We start from the raw sequence: 18,513 nt of genomic DNA on the forward strand, positions 1-18,513 counted from the left end.
GTAGGCTAGTGGGAAGGTGATAATACAATTTTAAGAGCTGTTTCAAGAAACTCATCATTGAGCCAGGTTTATTTCAACGATTTCTTCCCGCCTTATTATTAGAAACTTCCTGCAGCCGACCTTATTATTGTAAACTTGTTGACATCCTTCACAGTTATAGGAGGTGCCGGATATTACAGAGGCAGAAAAAGAAGTAAACATAGATAGGTGCACTGGGTTCAAACAGGTGTCCAGGAATGGCCACAGACAGCTATCATCACTAAGGCTTAAACACTTTTTTAAGCATTTGTTCTTAGTGTACAAAACTGCTGAACTTCTATGTTTGCTTCTGGGGAGGAGAAAATTTAGAGGGGGATGAAAACAAGTAGCCAGCTTCACACTACTGAGATGAGGCCAACACCCCAAAGAGAGATGCCGTCCACAAACATGACACGGATCAACTGGGCTTTTGCTGAGCACTTTTGCTTCTGTAGCCAAAGCACAAAATAGAGGGATAACTTGGATACGCTTTTTAAACTCAGTGAGGAGCTTAAGGTCAAAAGCAATCTTACCCTTCATGTCCCTGATTTTGCATTCCTTCCAACAAAGCCTCCATCGCCAAATCCCCTTTGTCTTGGCAACTGGGAAAGCAAAAACAATCAGTCAGGAGAAAATTCATTTTTCAAGTTCTAACATTCCAACTTACAAACCTAAGAATGTGAATGAAAACATACAATAACAAATAACAATGAGAAAATGCAGCCACTTCTTAGGATGGGTGTAGAAGCAGTCCAGGAATATCCCTTCAAGAAATATTAGGACCAAATACATTTCAGACTACAAGAAAATGACTTACAATGATCTGAATGCTACTGACAGCCTTCCCACATGATAGAAATCATACCTTATTGTTGCATTCCTGTGAACCAGTTCTGTGTCCCAGAAGGACACTAACAACAAAGCCCCTCACAAAATGAGAGGAAGTAATCAGGGGTCACACACATCAGAGGAAAAGTATACCTTTATTTTTTTTAAAAAAAAGAGATATTATAAAAAGGTGATATTGGCGTACCTGGGTGGCTCAGCCAGTTAAGCATCTGACTCTCGGTTTCAGCTCAGGTCATGATCTCGGGGTTTGTGAATTTGAGCCCTGCATCAGGTTCTGAGCTGACAGTACAGAGCCTGCTTGGGATTCTCCCTCTCTCTCTCTCTCCTTCCCTCTCTAGCCCTCCTTTTATGCGGGCACACTCTCTCTCTCTCAAAATAAATGAAAAGACTTAAAGAAAAAAAAAAAGAGGTAAAGATCGCTGCCCTTTAAAAAAGAGACTAATACTATAAAAAGGTTAAATGCCCTGAGCTTGAACTCCTTGGTCCATCACGAGAGATCCTACCCACCCTTGAAATGGCAGGCCTGTGAGGCTTCCCAGAACACCTTCCCTTCCCTCAAAGGCAGCCCTACGGGTCCTCCCTCCTCTGTGCTTCCCCCACTGCGAGTCCTTAAGAGCTCTTTCATAGGAGTTACACTACACAGGGAATGAGGTTTTTGCACACTTTTTCCTTACTATTTAACCCTTAAGGGCAGAAACTGAATTTTATTCACCTCTGCAGCTCCAGAGCTTAGTGTAGCATTTCAGATGGCAAATGCTAGATGCTTCTGGCTGAACTTATCACAACTCTCCTCCCTTTTCCCTATCCCTCTGTGCAACCTGGTCATAGCTGGAGAACTGCAGAGGAGAGTCTAGCAGAGAAGAACGGAAGGAGACAGAACAGACTGCCATAGAAAGGTAAAGATGCACCATAAAGAAAGGAAGGTGAGAAGGACAGGGGAAAGATTACCCTTAAATTTGGAAGTGCCTGCCAATAAGAAGTACCTGTTGTAGGTTTCTTCCCCTCTACAAAACTATTAACCAATGTCAAACCACTCCTCATTCCTGAGGAACTACTTTTTTTCCTTAACCCTTCAAAGGCTCAACCCTGAATTAGTCTTTAAGGAATTCTCAAAGGCTGTGGTGGGAGGTTCTGCCCCTTTGTACTAACGCCTCATCTATTATAAAGACAAGAGAAGGGGATTCCTTCATTTAACACAGAATTCAGTGTTGTACTAACCACAGGTACATAATGATGAAAGAAATGGTCCTTTTCAAGGAATTAATAGTCCAGTTTGAGAAAGAAAAAATTAAACCCAAAATGTTCCCCCCATGTGACAAATGTACCGACAGAGGCGAGAACAGGGTGTCCTGGAGACACAGAGAGGAATGAAAGATTGGAAAATACAACTACTGCATGTTATTTGCATTTATTTCTAAAGTTACTAACAGGAGTATTAAACTGTTTGTGCACAAATATGGCACAGAGGGTTTTTCTCCAGTTGGTTTTCCCATTATATTACACCAACATTAAATAAAATAAAAACCTAAAGAAAAAGAATGTCATGTTCTAATCCACTTTCTTTCAAACCATCATATGGTTAATTACAGTATAACTACATTCCATGTTTTATTCCCCTCTGGGGAGCTGAGAGGCAGTGCATAGTTCACATAGCACCATGTAGATGAAAACCCAAGATATAGCCCTGCTCTGCAACTAGGCAGCTTTGTGTCCTTGGACTTCAGTTTTTGCATCTGTAAAATGAGGGGGTATGAACTATCATCTCCAAGGTTTCATGGGATTCTAATAGCCCATCAAATGTGCACTGTAAGTAGCATGCTCTTGACTACCGTACATGGGTATTTATTAAATCTGTAAGAAAGAGCTATTCCTGGGGAGCCTGGGTGGCTCAGTCAGTTAAGTGTCTGACTTCAACTCAGGTCGTGATCTCACAGTTTGTGAGTTTGAGCCTCGCACTAGGGTCTGTGCTGACTGCTCAGAGCCTGGAGTCTGTTCAGATTCTGTGTTTCCCTCTCTCTCTACCCCTCCCCTGCTCGCTCATGGGCTCTCTCTCTTTCTCAAAACTAAACATAAAAAAATTTAAAAAAAGGAAAAGAAAGAAACAGCTATTCCTAAGGACAGTGCTACTACAGTTATTCAAAATTATGATCAGTAAAATTATACTTTTTTAGGTCACATAATTCTTAAACATTAATGTATTAATAATACACATTTACTAATATACATTAACATTTTCTGGATATTATTAATAACTAACAATATTTATAACAGAAGGTAACAGCCATTGAATGCTCAATTGTTCTGCGTTGTATATACAGTCAAATTCATTCTTCACATGCTCATAAAAGATACCACTACTTTGAGGAAACTGAGGCTATCTTGACTACAGTAAACTACAAATTATAGTCCTAGGATCAAACCTAGGCAGTGCGACTCCCAAGTCGCAACCAATGTGCAATGTTTATATATTTTACAGTTTCAGATCTAAAAATACCCTCATATCTTCTTTTGCTTTAATAGTGTCTTACTGGCAATAAATGAAACCACACGAAAAAGTCTGAATACAGGAAAAATGCAAACTCAACACCATGGACACCAGATGGCAGTAACACAATAATGAAAATAGTCCACATCTGGGAAAACTGCCATTTCAGAAGTAAAAATGGTTTAAGATGAAAACAAAGACATTTCTGTTTTTAAAAAATGGATGATGGTGGAGTGGGGGAACCATCAACCTTCTCTGTGGAAAATAATCTTACTAGTGTGTTTCTTTACCAATACCTTCACCATCTATTTGAATAGCTGCCAAACACCATCAGTTCTCATTTCTTGGGATCAGGTAAACAGCAAGGACCCAGATTTTCTATGGACTTTTCTAATTTGAGTTTCTCATGGCTAGATCACTGATTCCTTGCTAGCCAAACTGAGCTTCATTCAACTCTAGGTATTATGTCACTTTGCTTTCTTCTTTGCCTGTGCCATGTGATAATGATATAAAGTTAGATATTCTTGGTTCATAAAATTAAATACCAATTTAATTACTGTTTGATCATCTGCTACTCCTTGCCACTAACATAAAATGCTAAATGTGGTTAAATGGAAACGGTGTAGCTCTACAATGGTCATTTCTGCAGTTAGACCAAGACATCAACAGACATAAGCTATTAATGGTTAACTCTTTTTAAGTTATTAATTACAACTTTTCTTTGGAATAAAGGCTGTTTTAAAGTGGTGAAATCTAGAATAGGAGAGTTAAAGGAAATGCAGGGTGGGAAACAGAGAAAAGACACTAAAGCCTTAGGGGAAAAAGAATCCACATAGGATAGCTAATAACAGGCACAGCTTTGAAATTCATTAGTATATTGAAATTTAAGAGCTAGAAAGGATCTGAAGGCCTCTTACTTAACCTCTTCATTTTACAATTCAGGAAAAATATTCAGAGTATATGCCCAAGATCAAATTACTCACAAAATGGGACACAGTAAGAAAATAAAACTCCAGATAGAATTATGAATTGATATGTACTAATAAAAGGGTTATGCCTACCCATCACGTCTCATTTAAAGGAGGGTAACAATGCTCTGTCCCTTACCTGTCTTGGTGTTACTATGATTACAAAGACATATGGTTCTGTCAGATTTACTATGGCTGATAAACTGGCTGTTCCAATAAGCAATCAATATAACTTATCATTCCTCAGAAAGGTTCCTACTTAAACTTAAGGGAAAAAACACAAAGTATCAAAGAAATTTTCCAAAATAAAAATGAAATTTTAAAACATTGACCAAACTATCACTCAAAGTCCAGAAAGAATAAGAAGAAAGACCGAGAAATCAGAGTAGATAAAGATACACTTGTACATAGGGAAAATGCCAATAAGCAAAGTCAAAAGATAAATAACAGTATTTGAAAGTTTTATCACAAGGGGTAAATTATCCAATATATAAAAATTTCCTAAAAGTTGAGGGGAAAAAATAATAAATAAATAAATAAAAACCAGACAGGGGTGGAATCTATAGAATATGGGCAGAAGATATGAACAAGCAGTTCACACAAAAAGAAATGCAAATGACTTTAAACATATGAAAATATCAGCATTATTTTAAATAGCCAAGATAAGGAAGAAGCCCAAGTGTCCAACAATTGATAAAGAAGATGTGGTATGTACATGCAATGGAATATTCAGCCATAAAAAATAATGAAATCTTGCTATTTGCAACAACATGGATGGAGATGGAGAGTATAATGCAAAGCAAAATAAGTCAGAGAAAGATAAATAGCGTATGATTTCACTCCTATGTTTCAGAAATAAAACAAATGAGCAATGGGATAAGAGAGAGAGAGAGAGAACAAGAAACACTCTTAACTATACAGAACAAACTGATGGTTACCAGAGGGGACATGGGTGGAGGGGTGGGTGAAATAGGTGATGGGGATTAAGGAGGGCACTTGCTGTGATGAGCACCAGGTGTTGTATGGAAGTACCGATCACTAAGGTGTACACCTGAAATTAATGTAACACTGTATGCTAACTGAAATGAAAATAAAAACTTAATTAAGTTAAAACAAAACATGAAAAGATGTCTCACAAGTAAGAGAAATACAAATTTAAAATACAGAAAGTTATATTTAGATTAACAAAAGCTCAAACGTTTAACAATATACTCTGATACGGCTATGGAAAAACAGGCACTCACATACATGGTAGGCAAATTTGGAACACAGAATGGTATAACTTCTGTAGAGATTTTGGCAATACCTAGCAACTGAGAAATATGCATTTACCCTTTGACCCAACAATGCCACTTCTAGGAAACTATCCCAAAGACACATTGGCAAAAATACAAAGTCACACATGCACAAGGACACACGGTGCAGCACAATGTGCAACAGTAGGACATAGCACAAAAGCCTATCGAGAGAGAGACTAGTTGAATATTCATCCACCAATGGAATGTTATGAAGCTGTCAAAAGGGACAACATACTCCTATGGAAGGATCTACAAGGCATATATTACCAGACGGGGAAAGCAAGTAGATAATGCATTTGTTTTTATCAAAGGATAAATCCAAAGCCAGTAAACATGATACCTATAACAAAGGGAAACAGGGTGGAGAAAAGAGGAATGAAAGCTAAACTTGTCTGGATATCTCTGTTTTACAGATACTTGTTTTGAGAACTATGCTAATTTGTTACATATATAAAAAAATCCAAATTAAAAAAGGAGTATTAAAAATTGGAAACAAAATGAAACAAGTATCAACTAGATATCAAGTTGGCAAACAAACCATATAGCAAATTGTTTCATATGCCTTTAAAATGCAAGTTTTACTGTACATAGCCCAAGTGGGATATATATTAAAGATAAAAAAGAACTGCAAAGAAATCCTAAACACTATTAGGAATCATATGGTTAATAATAAAATTGATATCATTAACTTAAAACCAATATGTAGAATATAGGATAAGGAAAAAAAGTAATTATGTTAACCTAATGTGGTTCTAAGATTTTCAGCAAGACAAAAAGACACACATATAAGAACAAATACAAAAAAACCCTAAAATGTAAATAATCAGTGTGAATTCTGTATATTTGTTTTAAAAAATGTATTTCTGGGGTGCCTGGGTGCTCAGTCATTTAAGCATCTGACTTCAGCTCAGGTCATGATCTCACAGTTCGTGAGTTTGAGCCCCGCATCGGGCTCTGTGCTGACAGGAGCCTCCTTCAGATTCTCCCTCTCTCTCTGCCCCTCTCTCACGTGTGTGTGCGCGCGCGCGTGTGTGTGTGTGCACACGCGCACACACGCGCATGCTCTCCCTCTCTCAAAAATACATATTTAAAAAATAATAAATGATAATAAGTGTATTTTCTAACTCTGGCCATCGTAAATCCTAGAGCCATTGACCAAACTAGCAGCAAGAACACCCAGGCTGTGGTCTCTAAATACCATCTTCTACTCAAAGGAACCAGGTCTTTTTGGTGGCCATTAATGTATAAATGAGAGAGGAACATGCTTTTACCAGAAAAAAGGGAATTATCAAAGGCTACTAGTCATATCAAGGTGGACAGGAGCCAACTTAAAGGAGATGCCACTACCCAAAGGTAGGAAAATTTGGGTATTAAAAAACAAAAAACAAAATTGCAGTAAGTTGAAACAGTTTAAATATATTCAAGTCCATGATGATTTTTTAAAAAAATGCAAAAACCCTCATGGTTACCTTTGGAGGTTGCTAGGCCACCAACTCATTACTGTAGTCTGAAAATAGAGGGAAAGAATTAAGCATTTTTTTTTTGCCTTTCCTGTACAAACTACATTTCAAATAGTTGATGGTAGTCAAATGGCTGGTGGGGGAGAGTTGTTCTTCATAAAAGATTTCCAGCTAATAAACACTGAAGGAATGAGAGAATTAGAATATCAGCATTCTGCAATCCCTAATGCAATAATGGATACAGGCAATCTAGATCCATGAAAAGATTTCCCCATTAAGTGAAAAGCTCATAGGGAATTTCACGATGGATGGATTGGGCTAACAATACCTGAACGCATTACACTGCTCAATCTTAACACAAGAGAGACAACTCAGGCATTTCATGCCTCTCTGATAATTAATGCAATAGATTGTCTACTGCACCACCTAGGAAATCTTCTTGCCCCCACCACCCTGACCCCCAAAAAAAAACAAAAAACAAAAACAAAAATTAAGGTTGAATCTAATCTTCTAGTGTTATTCAACAGAATTTTCTGTGATTATTGAAATATTTTATGTTTACGCCATTCCAAGGTTAGCCACCAGGCACTTGTGACTATTAGGCATTTAAAATGTGGCTAATGAAACTAGGGAACTGAATTTTTAATTTGATTTCATTTTAATTAATTTAAATACCTGGCTGGTGGCTACTATACTGGACCGTGTGATTCTAAATCTAACTACTGGTTTAAAGGAAATAAAGGGATGTACATGTTAAAGGATGTTATGCGGATACAATCAGTTAACTCTAGACTATTATGGGGAGAAAGGGACATGAGGGAACTGCTCTATTAAAAAAGATTTAAATGATGTATCAACCAAATGCAACATGTGGATCTCTACGAGATTTTGATCCAAACAAACTAATTGTAAACAGTCATTTAAGGGACAGTTGGAAAAAGCAACCCAGACTGAATATTGACATCGTGGTACTTTTATAAATTTTCACAGGTATGATGACACTATTGTGGTTTTATAAAACCAAAAAAGCAAATTTAACTTTCAGAGGAAAAAAAAAAACTAACATAAAAATAAATTCAATCCCTGCAACCACTGTTCATGTTGGCTGCAGATGAATTTCAAATCAAGTTGACTTGTTTTTTTTTTGAAGTAGCGATCTCTAATAGAGTGGATTACTGATGCTGTCTCAACTGGCCACCACTACTACATAAATGAAAACGGGAAGGACAAAGCAAAAGTCCACCTTCTAATGGGAGAAAAATGGCCTCAGTACAATTAAGATACATTTATTAAAAATAATTTGTAAAACCTGAATCTACATACATTTTTAAAGGACGGTGTGTCTAAATGTTTATAAATCTCTACTCATTTCACTTTAATTTTTTTCTAACCCATTTTAATTTCATTTTTACTCTACTGATCACTGATAATGATATAAATGGTAAGAAGCTGATACAAATCTAAAGGCGGTACTGCATTTCAAATAAGAGAATACACTTTATTAAACTACAGCTATAAGTTTAAATATAAATATCTGAAAGTTGCATGTAGTTGATGATCCTTACTAGGACTTCCTCTCCATAGCTATAAAATGAAATGCAACCATGTGGGTAACTATAACAGCAGTGCACCTACCCTACCGTACTGCTTTATTAAAGGAATAAAACAATTTAATGAATCCGATGTAAGGCTCAACGAAAACTACTTTGTGGAAATAAGGGTACTCTAACTATAAATGAAGATTAGTCACTACCAGCAGACTCGTTTTTACTCTCTGATGTTCTAAGGGACGCAAAAAAAAACATTGAGCTTGAATTTCCTGTCTTCAAGTATCTTCAAGATTGAAGTGCTCCTAAGGAACTGTCCCTTTTAAACCCTCACTCTATGATATGATTATTTCCCACCCCTGATTTGTTTGGAGCAATCCGTAACTTCAGTCCTTCACGATTTCTGTCACATTTCCGTACCTCCTGTACTGACATTAACTTACTTCAAAAACTGCTTAAGTCCCCCCCCCCCCCACCCCCCACCCCCATTAGAGAACCGGCATCAGGTGCCGTCACGGGCCTGTCACAACAATGCTGGGAAGCTAACCAGGTACAGCAGCCTAGGCGGGAGGGCTGTGCCGGGGGGTTCCTCCTCTGCAGAGGAAGAGCGGCACGCAGCTGGCTCCGCCACGGAAAACGAGGGCTCGGCGGCAGCTCGCCTCCCCCGCCCCCGGCCGCCCTCCAGCCGGCCCGGCCTCGGGGGAGGGGCTGACAACCTGGCTGGCCCGGACGGTGTGCCGGGCAGGGCCATATTCGCCTTCGCGGGTCCGCACAGCACACGAAGCGAGGCGGACGGGCGGGGCGCCGCAGCGGACCCCGGCCGGCGAAGGCGGGGCTGGTGGCCGGCGGGCTGCTGCGGAGGCCAGCCCCGGGCCATACGGCCGCGCAGCCCGCGGCGCCACCGCAGCCAGGGCTGCCTCCGGGCTAGGGCACGCCCGCCCCTCGCCCGTCGTACAAGCGCACAAGCAGTTACCGGGCCGCCGCGAGCGCGCCCCCGAGACTTCCCGCCGTTACCTCCGGCCGGGGGCGCGCACGCGCGTCTCCGCCAACCCGACGTCCAGCCTCCGTTGTCTCCACGTTCGTCCCGCCCACTGCCCGCTGGCTTTTGAATCGAAGCTGCGTCCTCCCAGACCTCCCCTCCACGCAAACAAATGGGCTCACCCACATCCGGGAGTCGGAGAGAAAAGGGCTTGGGTCACGTGATGCTGAGGGTGGGGTCTGGTAGAAGCGGGTGCGGCGCTGGGTCCCGCGCGGGTAAGACTTTCTTGCGCCCCTAGTCTGGAGGGACGCCGACGCGTTGCTTCCTCAGCGTCGCCCTTTCCCCATTCCCGTGGGTGGAGGCCGATGGCTTCACTTCATCCTCACAATCACTTTCCCCGGTGCACGCCGTGGTCGGGTGCAAAGGCACTTCCGTGGCGGTTCTGGGCCTCCCCCGCTTCCACATTTGGTGTATCCATCTTGGAGCCGGAAGCCGGGACTGTTGAGCCACCCCCCGCTTTTACGGATGGTGGTGGCCTGCGAGGGTCATTTCTAGTAAGGGAGAAAAGGCCGTCCCACTTAGATCTTGTTAATTACCTGTTCCCAGAGCGATAAAGTGCAATGATGAGATAAAACGTGCCCCTGCTCCGGGGATCGGACGCACCGAGGGTCTAGGAAAACCATGTAATGAGCAGTGTGACAAGCTCCTGCGGGACACGACCTGGGAGCCAAGTTTTTTAGACTGACTAGGGGTTAGCTGGAAACAAAGGAATTGTAAAGAGCGTTCCAGGCATTGGGACTGTTAAATGTGTAAGAAAAGTTTGCTCAGGAAGGTAGTAGTGGTTCGTTCTGTCGAGTGTGGCAAGTGCTTGGGACAGCGGGCCTTGTGTGGGACATTGAGGGTCTACAATGCTTTCCACTCTTCCAGCCCCTGAAGAGTGAAGGCACATTAGCGTCTGACTCTGGAAATGGGATGTTGACCAGATTAGCTGATCCCAGTGTTGAGTTTGGAAGGAAAAGTAGGCGTTAGTGATGGGGAAAAAAGGCTTTTACGTGCAAAGTCTGGAAAGTGTGGCAGGGTTAGTGGTGTTTCCAAGAGGGACGGCTAAAAAAAGATTGAGGCGAAATTTGGGAAAGATGTGCTGAGTCTTGCTGCAAAATTTACACATATTAATTGGAGACAAGGATACCTGGCAAACTGTTGGAAAGACTACCTAACCTGTTAGGTGGATCCTAAGGACAAGAAGGAAATGTTCAAGGGCAGAATGCCTGCTAAAGGTAGAGTGATTTGAAAAACACTTCACAGAAAGTCACACAATCTATGTGTGACTGGGAAAATTAACTAGTTCTGATCAACTAGAGAAATGAGGGTATCCCAGGGGACAGCAGCAAGGACAAAGGAATGGCAGCAGGAAAAGGGGCTTTTAAGGGACAGGGATTCCAAAAATATAACGAACTGTATGTAAATTTCCTAAAGTCAATATCCTTATACTTGCTTTATCTACTGGGTAGTACTGAATTAATTCTTGAGTGAAACATCAAGGCTTCATCTGTTTCACTGAAGACAGAACTAGCTGGATACCTTCTGCTTCAGTTTTGCCTGGATCTTTACCATGAGGTCAAAAACTCTTATCCCACCTAACTTGTGTAATTACTACCTAGGCATTAGGGCTATCTTGCAATCATGCTGTTGGGGACAAGCACAGACCTGTCTGAAGGAGTTGGGGTCCACCCCGAAAGATTGTTCCTTGTGTGAATGTTCATAGCCTCAGAAACTAGGAGTGACTGGAAGTGCCTTTGGTGCCATTGGCTTCCAGGCCATCAGGATGGCTACTTTGTGGCAGGAAGCACAGTAGGGTGATAACCCATAATGAAGAAGCAGAGCCCAAACTTGGAAACAGGGAAACCAGAGGTTTTCTCCATGCTGGCTACAGCTGTTTAGGAGAAAAATGGAGAATCAGCTATGGCCAAGGAGCTAAGTAACATCTTGACCACTTGGTCCAGGCATTGAAGGGAGTACAGCATTAAAAAATCAGGAAGGAACCCCAAAGGAAAGCAGAAATGGGCAGCATGGGGTCCTGCTACTCTTGTTCACTGGGAGGTGCTCCTTTCAGAACTCTGGTTGGGCACTGTTTTAAGAAGGGAGGCAGTTTTCCTTTACAAACTCAGCTCAGGATTTCTGTCAGATCTGTAGTTGGTTACTTTGTGTGACCCAGTTCAGTATCTCAGTGTGTTCATTTAGCTCCTGTGTCTAAGGATGCTAATATTAGAGCCAAGGCAGGTGGAGACTTGTAGAAATATTTCAGGAAAAGGCTAAAGGGGACAGAGAGGAGATTTGGTTATGAATCAGGGATTCATCAAAGGCATCCCGAACAGGGAAAGGTGAACATGCATATTAGGAGAGAAAAGCTACACTCTAGATATACCGTGGCCTTGTACATAAGGTCACACTGTCACACTGGTCTGTCAACTGAGCTATATCTGATTTCTGTCCTATATATGCTATAAAGCATCCTTCAGCAGCGGGGAGGGCCGGGGGCGGGAGGCAGAACGGAGAGACTGTGATCTTATAAATAAGTTGTCACCTGACCCAAATGAGAAGATGAGTCTTTCTCATTTCCCAGGGTGATGTTACACCAAAAGACACATCCAGGCTAAAAAGCCTGGGGAGTCCTAGTGCTAGATTATATCATCCCTTCAGCCTTCATGTTTAAGAAGTCACCTCTTTGGCTTATAGATCTGACAAGATCAAAGCTGCAGGAGAATGGACAGTGAGGTACAGAGAGATGGAAGGATCTTGGATTTGATTGACGATGCCTGGCGAGAAGACAAGCTGCCGTATGAAGATGTTGCAATACCACTGGTAGGCTATAATTTGTGCCAGCGATGGTGGCTTAGACGTATGATCTGGAGTGTGCTAGTAGATGTAGGATGTCAATGGACAAATAAAACAGTGGGGCAAAGAAATGAAAGCTGTGGACTCCTCTCACTCTAGAAGACCCTGGATAGCTTGACCTTTTTATTTGTAGAGAAATGTGGTTCAGAGAGCTGATATGAGGAGTTCAGTTAGGGGTCACACCAGGACTGGAACCCAAGCCTTCTGAGCCACATTCTGTCCACTGCACCAAAGCTAGTAAACCAGATAATGAGACCTTAATGCACAAGATGGAGTGGAACACGAAGCAGTGGCATTTACTGTGTATTTCCTACTTGTTTACCTGTAGTTGATCAATTGACATCTTTAGAGACACACTCTTGAAATACACACCTATCCTAGGTTTCCTGGAAAATGTTTGAAAGACACCTGGCTTTTTTGCATTTAGACCAAAAGGGCCCTGCGATACTCTTTTCTTTCCTGATCTCTGGAGAACTGTCCTGCAAGGAGTTTGTTGAACCTCATGTAATAATAAATGATCTAAAAGTTTTTGCGTTTGTAAGGGTGCCTGCATGGCTCAGTTGATTAAGCGTCCGACTCTTGATTTTGGTTCAGGTCATGATCTCACAGTTCATAGAATCAAGTCCCATGTTGGGATTCTCTCTCTCCCTTGCACTCTGTCCCTCCTCCACTCACAAGCGCTCTCTTGCTCTCAAATAAACATTTTTTAAAAATAAAACATAAAAGTTTTGCATTTATAAATGTTTATTTAAAATCCTATGTATGTCATAGAGGCCTAACAAAAAACAAAGAGAACAGGCTCTGGGAACTTTTTCTGTAGAGCATGCCAAGTGCCTTGAGAGGAGCTGTTAATGAAATACAGCTTACAAGTAGACTGCTACTGCTGTTGACCAACAAATAAACTTAAGCTCACCTACATTTTCATTTAAGGTTAAGAGATGATAATATGTTCAATGAATAATACACATATTAAATAATAAGTCACAGCTTAGTTCAAGTTTAGAAAAATAGTCAAAAGAGAGTGCATAATGAGAATTATAGCTGTCACTTACTCAATACCAGTTTTATGCCTTGGACCGAGGTTGAGATTTCATGTATGTTATCTCTAGCCCTTGAAACACCCTTGCAAGAGTAGTAGTGTTATCCCTATTTTACAGTAAGGAAATAGGATCAGAGAGGGGAACTTGTCCAAAGCCTGACAGCTGGTAAGTTGGGACTTCCTACCTAGGTCTGTGTGAAGGCTGCAGATCCTGTCTTGTAAACTTGTTTTTTCATTCGACAAGCATTTTTTTGAAGCCTACTGTATGCCATAAGACTATGTGAACGTCAGATATAGTTCTTGCCCCTGGGGTGCTAGAGAGGCAACATACATAAATAATTACAGTAAGTGTTATAAATGGGTTGTAAACAGCTACATAGGATAGGAAGTGGCTGATTGCCCATTTGGCATCAGGAAGGGCTTTAGGGAGAATATAATATTTAGGCTGGCCATAAGGGAGGGCCAGAAATTTAGTGGGGATAGACAAGGGCACTCCAACAGAGGGGACAGAAGTTCAAAGGCTCAGAGTTTTGAAGGCTTGAGATGGTGAGACATTCACTGTGGATGGAGAAAATATTTGTCATCTAAGGTAGGCAGAAAAGATGGGCTTGGACCAGATTTTGAGAGGAGTATTTGATGCGATGCTTCAACCTCATTCTGAGGATAGCCAGGAATGAGTGGTCTTCAAAATAGAAATCTGCCATGCTCAAATTTGAGTTTTGGAAAATCAGTTCAGCAGTGTTGTTAGAGGATATGTGACATGGAGAAAAGGGCAAATGATTGGGCAGAGGGACCAGTAAGGAAGTGATTGCAGTAGTGTATCAGCAGGGGAGGAGGGCCTGAACAAAGGCACGACACTGGAGGGGAGTTGGTTAATTCTCGACAGGCTCATGGCAGGATTTGGGGACCATTGCTGTGGAAGGGGTTGAGGGAGAGAAATTTCCATGCTAACATCCAGGCTGTAGCCTAGCCTGCTTGCAAATCTGTGTCTTTTCCTGTGTCTTGTGATTCTGAGGCAATGTGTGTACTGGTTAGCTTTTGTTGCTGCCTAACAAATCTCCCCCAAACAGAGTGGCTTGAAACAATAGCAGTTTATCTCATGATTTTGTGGCTGGGCTCAGAGGGTCTTCCAGTCCTTGCCAGCTTGATCCCTGCTGGATCTGCTTGTGCTCTGCAGTCAGCCAGCAGGCCAGCTGGAGGCTGGGTCATCGGGGGACTTGTCACATAATCTGGTAGGTAGCAGGTCGTCAGCTGGGATGGCGAGGTGCTTAGGCCCAAGTCTCATTATCCAGCAGACTAGCCTAGACTGCACATGGCTGTCTCGGGGTTCCAAGAGCAGCGGGAGACCAACGGTGAGGCTGCCTGGAGCTCAGGCTGACAGCGAGCCCACTGACACTGCAGCTGCTCTGTGTTAGCCAAAGTAAGGCACTTGGCCAGTCCCAACCTGAAACTGGGGAAAGAGGACTCTGCCTTTTCATAGGAGTAGCTGCCAAGAATCGAGGCCATTTTGCAGTAAAGCATATAATTGATGGTTGGGTTTATGATACCTCAGGATACTGTGCGTTTGTTTTCCAAGCACATACGGTTTTTTTTTTTTTAACCTTGGCATTCATTGCAAGAGACAGTAGTGACCAAATGAAAGACATTATTTCAGAACATATACCACGGATAAGGTGAAATTAAGTAAAGTTGCTTGTCTGCCAATCACATAATTCATTAGCAAAGGACTTGTTTATGCTTTGTCAGCTATAAATAATTATTGAAAACAAACTTCCTCTTTAAGTTTGAATGTATCATTGTGTTACAGTAAATGATAGTTCTTTGCAGTTTGTACAGATGTGTTTGAATCTCAGTATTATGTTGTATGTTGTAAAACAAGATGTATGTGGTTCAGATAATACTCGTACAAACTGTAAGTAAATCATTTTATATATATTGAATTATTTTTACAAATTTTTTAAAATGTTTTTATTTATTTTTGAGACAGAGAGAGACACAGAGCATGAGCAGGGGAGGGGCAGAGAGAGGGGGAGACACAGAATCTGAAGCAGGTTCCAGGCTCTGAGCTGTCAGCACAGAGCCCAACGCAGGGCTCAAACTCATGGATGGTGAGACCATGACCTGAGCTGGTCGGGTGTTCAACCGACTGAGCCACCCAGGGGCCCCACTATTTTGAATAATTTTAAAGGATAAAAACATTACTATATTCATATACTGCAAAATGGAATTCAGTGGGAAATCCTAAGTCTCAGTATCGGGTAACACTTTGCTGCCCCCCTCAAAAGGTGTAAATTCAGGTAGTTAAAAAGACATATATTTGTGTCAGTGAACTCTGGTGCAAAGCAAAATCCTGGTAGTACTAAATTTAAATTTAAACTCCAAGGAAACTATCAAAAGTTCTCAACACATACAAAAATATGGTTAACTAACTATGTGAAGCGATGGATATGTTAACTAACCTTATTGCAATAATCATTTCATAATACATACATGTATCATCATCATGTCATATACCTCAAACTTATACAGTGTTACATGTAAATTAAATCTCATGCTGAAAAATCTATATGTCAGATTCTATACTAAGTGTGGCCCATGATTTACCATTCTAAGAAAATTGCTGGCCGGATATGAACTGGTCATTTGCAGGATTTATGTTGCTATGCTCCATCACTAGAGGGAAGTCTCACCTATCATGTTACATTTTCAGTGCTTGCCACTTAATAATAATTTGAGCATGTTGGGGACAGGATAGTTTGTTTTGTTTTATCTTAATACATTTCTTGTGCTTAAGGAATATTCCAGCAAATGTGGTATTCTATTAAAGCAGCCTCCCCAGAAAAGAGTCAGTAGGGGGTCTTTTCAGTGATCCTAGCCACTAGTAATAACAGCAGCTATTTCTTGAGCACTGGATGGCCCCCACAGTGGTGAGCACTTGATCTCATTTACTTGATCTCATTTGGTCTTCATAGCTGTCCTATGAGGTGATGGCTCCTTTTTCCTCCCATTGCCAAAGAGAAAACAAAGGCTCCAGGAGTTTGAATACCTTGCCCAGGTAACCCAGCAAAGGGTGGCATTGTGGGCTTGGATCCCAGTGGCTTCCAAAAGCCTGTGCTCTCATCCTTCTGCCACCACTGCCTCTTGCACAACCGCCAGAGTCGTGGTGCTACTGTTCCCTACTACAGACATCAGGGCACATGTGAGCGATATATGTGATATTTCCTCACGTTTTTTTATCCTAGTTCTTTCTTTACGATACATTTCTGTCAATTATGCTGCCTGTTTCTAAGAACTCACAGGTTTTAATTCTAAGTACTCTTGAGTTTTAAGGGGCTTATTAATGCAGAATATACCAGTGTTCTGAATGTCCATTGTACCGTTTCAGAATGAGCTTCCTGAACCGGAACAGGACAACGGTGGCACCACAGAATCTGTTAAAGAGCAAGAAATGAAGTGGACCGACTTGGCCTTACAGTACCTCCATGAGAACGTTCCCCCTGTAGGAAACTAACACCTGGCTCCCTTTTCATGGACGGATTTTTTTTTAGAATACGTAGGGGCACTAAGGTAGCTCAGTGGTTAAACATCCAACTCTTGATTTCAGCTTAGGTCATGATCTCACCGTTTTTGAGATAGAGCTTTGTATCGGACTCCATGCTAACGGTGTGGAGTCTGCTTGGGATTCTCTCCCTCTCTCTCTGCCTCTTCCCCAGGTGCACACATGCACGCACGCTCTCTCTCTCTAAAATAAATAAAAATTAAAAAAATTAAAAACTACATATTTTCTTTCATTCTCCTAATTCAGATCTTGAAGTGATAAAGCTACACTCAAAAATGTACACCCACTTAGTTTGTGGAAGCAAAGTGCAATGTGAAAATACTTAACAGAATGAGAAACAGATTTCTCAGGAATGCAGAATATTTGGCCCTTGAACCGAAAGTTCTTCATTCACTAGCTTGTGTTTGAATGTAAGTGGTTCGACATTTGCCTTTAACTCTGATTTTGCTCTACTTGGAGTTTAACACATGCCAACTACTTACACGTGTCCTGTGACACAGGTGATTAAAAACACAAGAGGGATGGGCAAAGACAGGAAGCCAGATGTAAGGAGAGCGTTAACTTGTCCTGTGCCTCCCTCTGAGAGCCAGTCTGAGCAATGGCCTGTAGCACCTGCAGGTGGAACGCGTGTCTAGATGATCCTGTTGGCTCATTGGTGGGATTCCTAAGATTCCCCATGGCATTTTCAAACTTTGGATAAGTTTACAGATTAAAGGTTATCTGGCAGGTATCTCTGCTTTCCCTACTAGTTAACTTGGTGCCACTGGAAAGGACCTGTGGCAAACCGGACCACTAGTGTTACCCAGTAACAAGATTTCATATTTTCTAAGAGTCCTTTCAGATGCAATGGAAACACCACAAAGTCCACGTTCAGCTACACTTTTGTATAAGAACCCGTGTTGTGAAAAACATATCCATGGACATTTATCACCTGTCATTATGCTTCTGTTGAGTGGTGTTTCTTATTTTCTTACCCAGGTTGTGAACTGTAGAAAGAGCCCCTGGCTTATATTTCTGTATCCCTCTTTAAAAAACTAGAAACACTAGGGGCACCTGGGTGGCCCACTTGGTTAAACGTCCAACTTCAGCACAGGTCATGATCTCACAGTTCATGGGTTCAAGCCCCACACTGGGCTCTGTGCTGATGGCTTAGAGCCAGAGCCTGCTTTGGATTCTATGTGTCTCTGTCTGCCACTCACCCACTTACACTCTGTCTCTCAAAAACAAATAAATGTTTAAAAAAAAGTCTCTCATCTTTTTTTATGGGGTCTTTCTGTTTACCTAGCTTTTAGGAAGAAATATGTCAGAAATGGCTCTAGAGTTTCCATCAGAAACAGTTGTAGCAACTCTCCTGTAACCGAAATACATCCAGGCTAATTCCCTGTGCATCAGTGTCTTGCCTAGAAGTCTTTCATC

General features: G+C 41.5%; 2 protein-coding genes across 11 annotated transcripts in view; one reads left to right on the forward strand and one right to left on the reverse strand.

The window, feature by feature from the left end:
* CEP63 (centrosomal protein 63) overlaps positions 1-9,895 on the reverse strand; it is a 68,966-nt gene extending 59,071 nt beyond the window's left edge. For 3 of the 10 annotated variants that reach the window (XR_008422579.1, XR_002076670.2, XM_019437080.2), the window contains exons 1-2: positions 9,342-9,619; positions 552-620 (exon numbers count right to left, since the gene is read on the reverse strand). Coding sequence is in view for 8 of the 10 variants with exons in the window: in XM_019437080.2 (XP_019292625.2) it covers positions 552-620; positions 9,342-9,502 (230 nt within the window). In the remaining 2 variants the exon portion in view is untranslated. Of the gene's footprint in view, positions 1-551; positions 621-7,087; positions 7,126-9,341; positions 9,620-9,639; positions 9,750-9,786 lie in introns of those variants that run through there. The other 7 variants (XM_019437129.2, XM_019437125.2, XM_053903796.1 and 4 more) reach the window with 6 other exon arrangements.
* On the forward strand, positions 9,768-17,315 carry ANAPC13 (anaphase promoting complex subunit 13). The gene is made up of 3 exons (XM_019437133.2): positions 9,768-9,879; positions 12,341-12,466; positions 16,924-17,315. Exons 2-3 carry the CDS (start codon positions 12,368-12,370, stop codon positions 17,047-17,049), a joined length of 225 nt encoding a protein of 74 aa, XP_019292678.1. The 5' UTR covers positions 9,768-9,879; positions 12,341-12,367; the 3' UTR covers positions 17,050-17,315.
* Positions 17,316-18,513: the final 1,198 nt, after the last annotated feature.

Source organism: Panthera pardus, unplaced genomic scaffold, assembly GCF_024362965.1.
Source record: "Panthera pardus isolate Hobbes unplaced genomic scaffold, ASM2436296v1 HiC_scaffold_16, whole genome shotgun sequence".
Taxonomy (NCBI): Eukaryota; Metazoa; Chordata; class Mammalia; order Carnivora; family Felidae; genus Panthera; species Panthera pardus.

Coding starts and splice junctions, on each gene's coding strand:
- ANAPC13 (XM_019437133.2), top strand. CDS start 12,368: ATGGACAGTGAGGTACAGAGAGATGGAAGGATCTTGGATTTGATTGAC. Junction 12,467..16,923: donor AAGATGTTGCAATACCACTG/GTAGGCTATAAT, acceptor GTACCGTTTCAG/AATGAGCTTCCTGAACCGGA.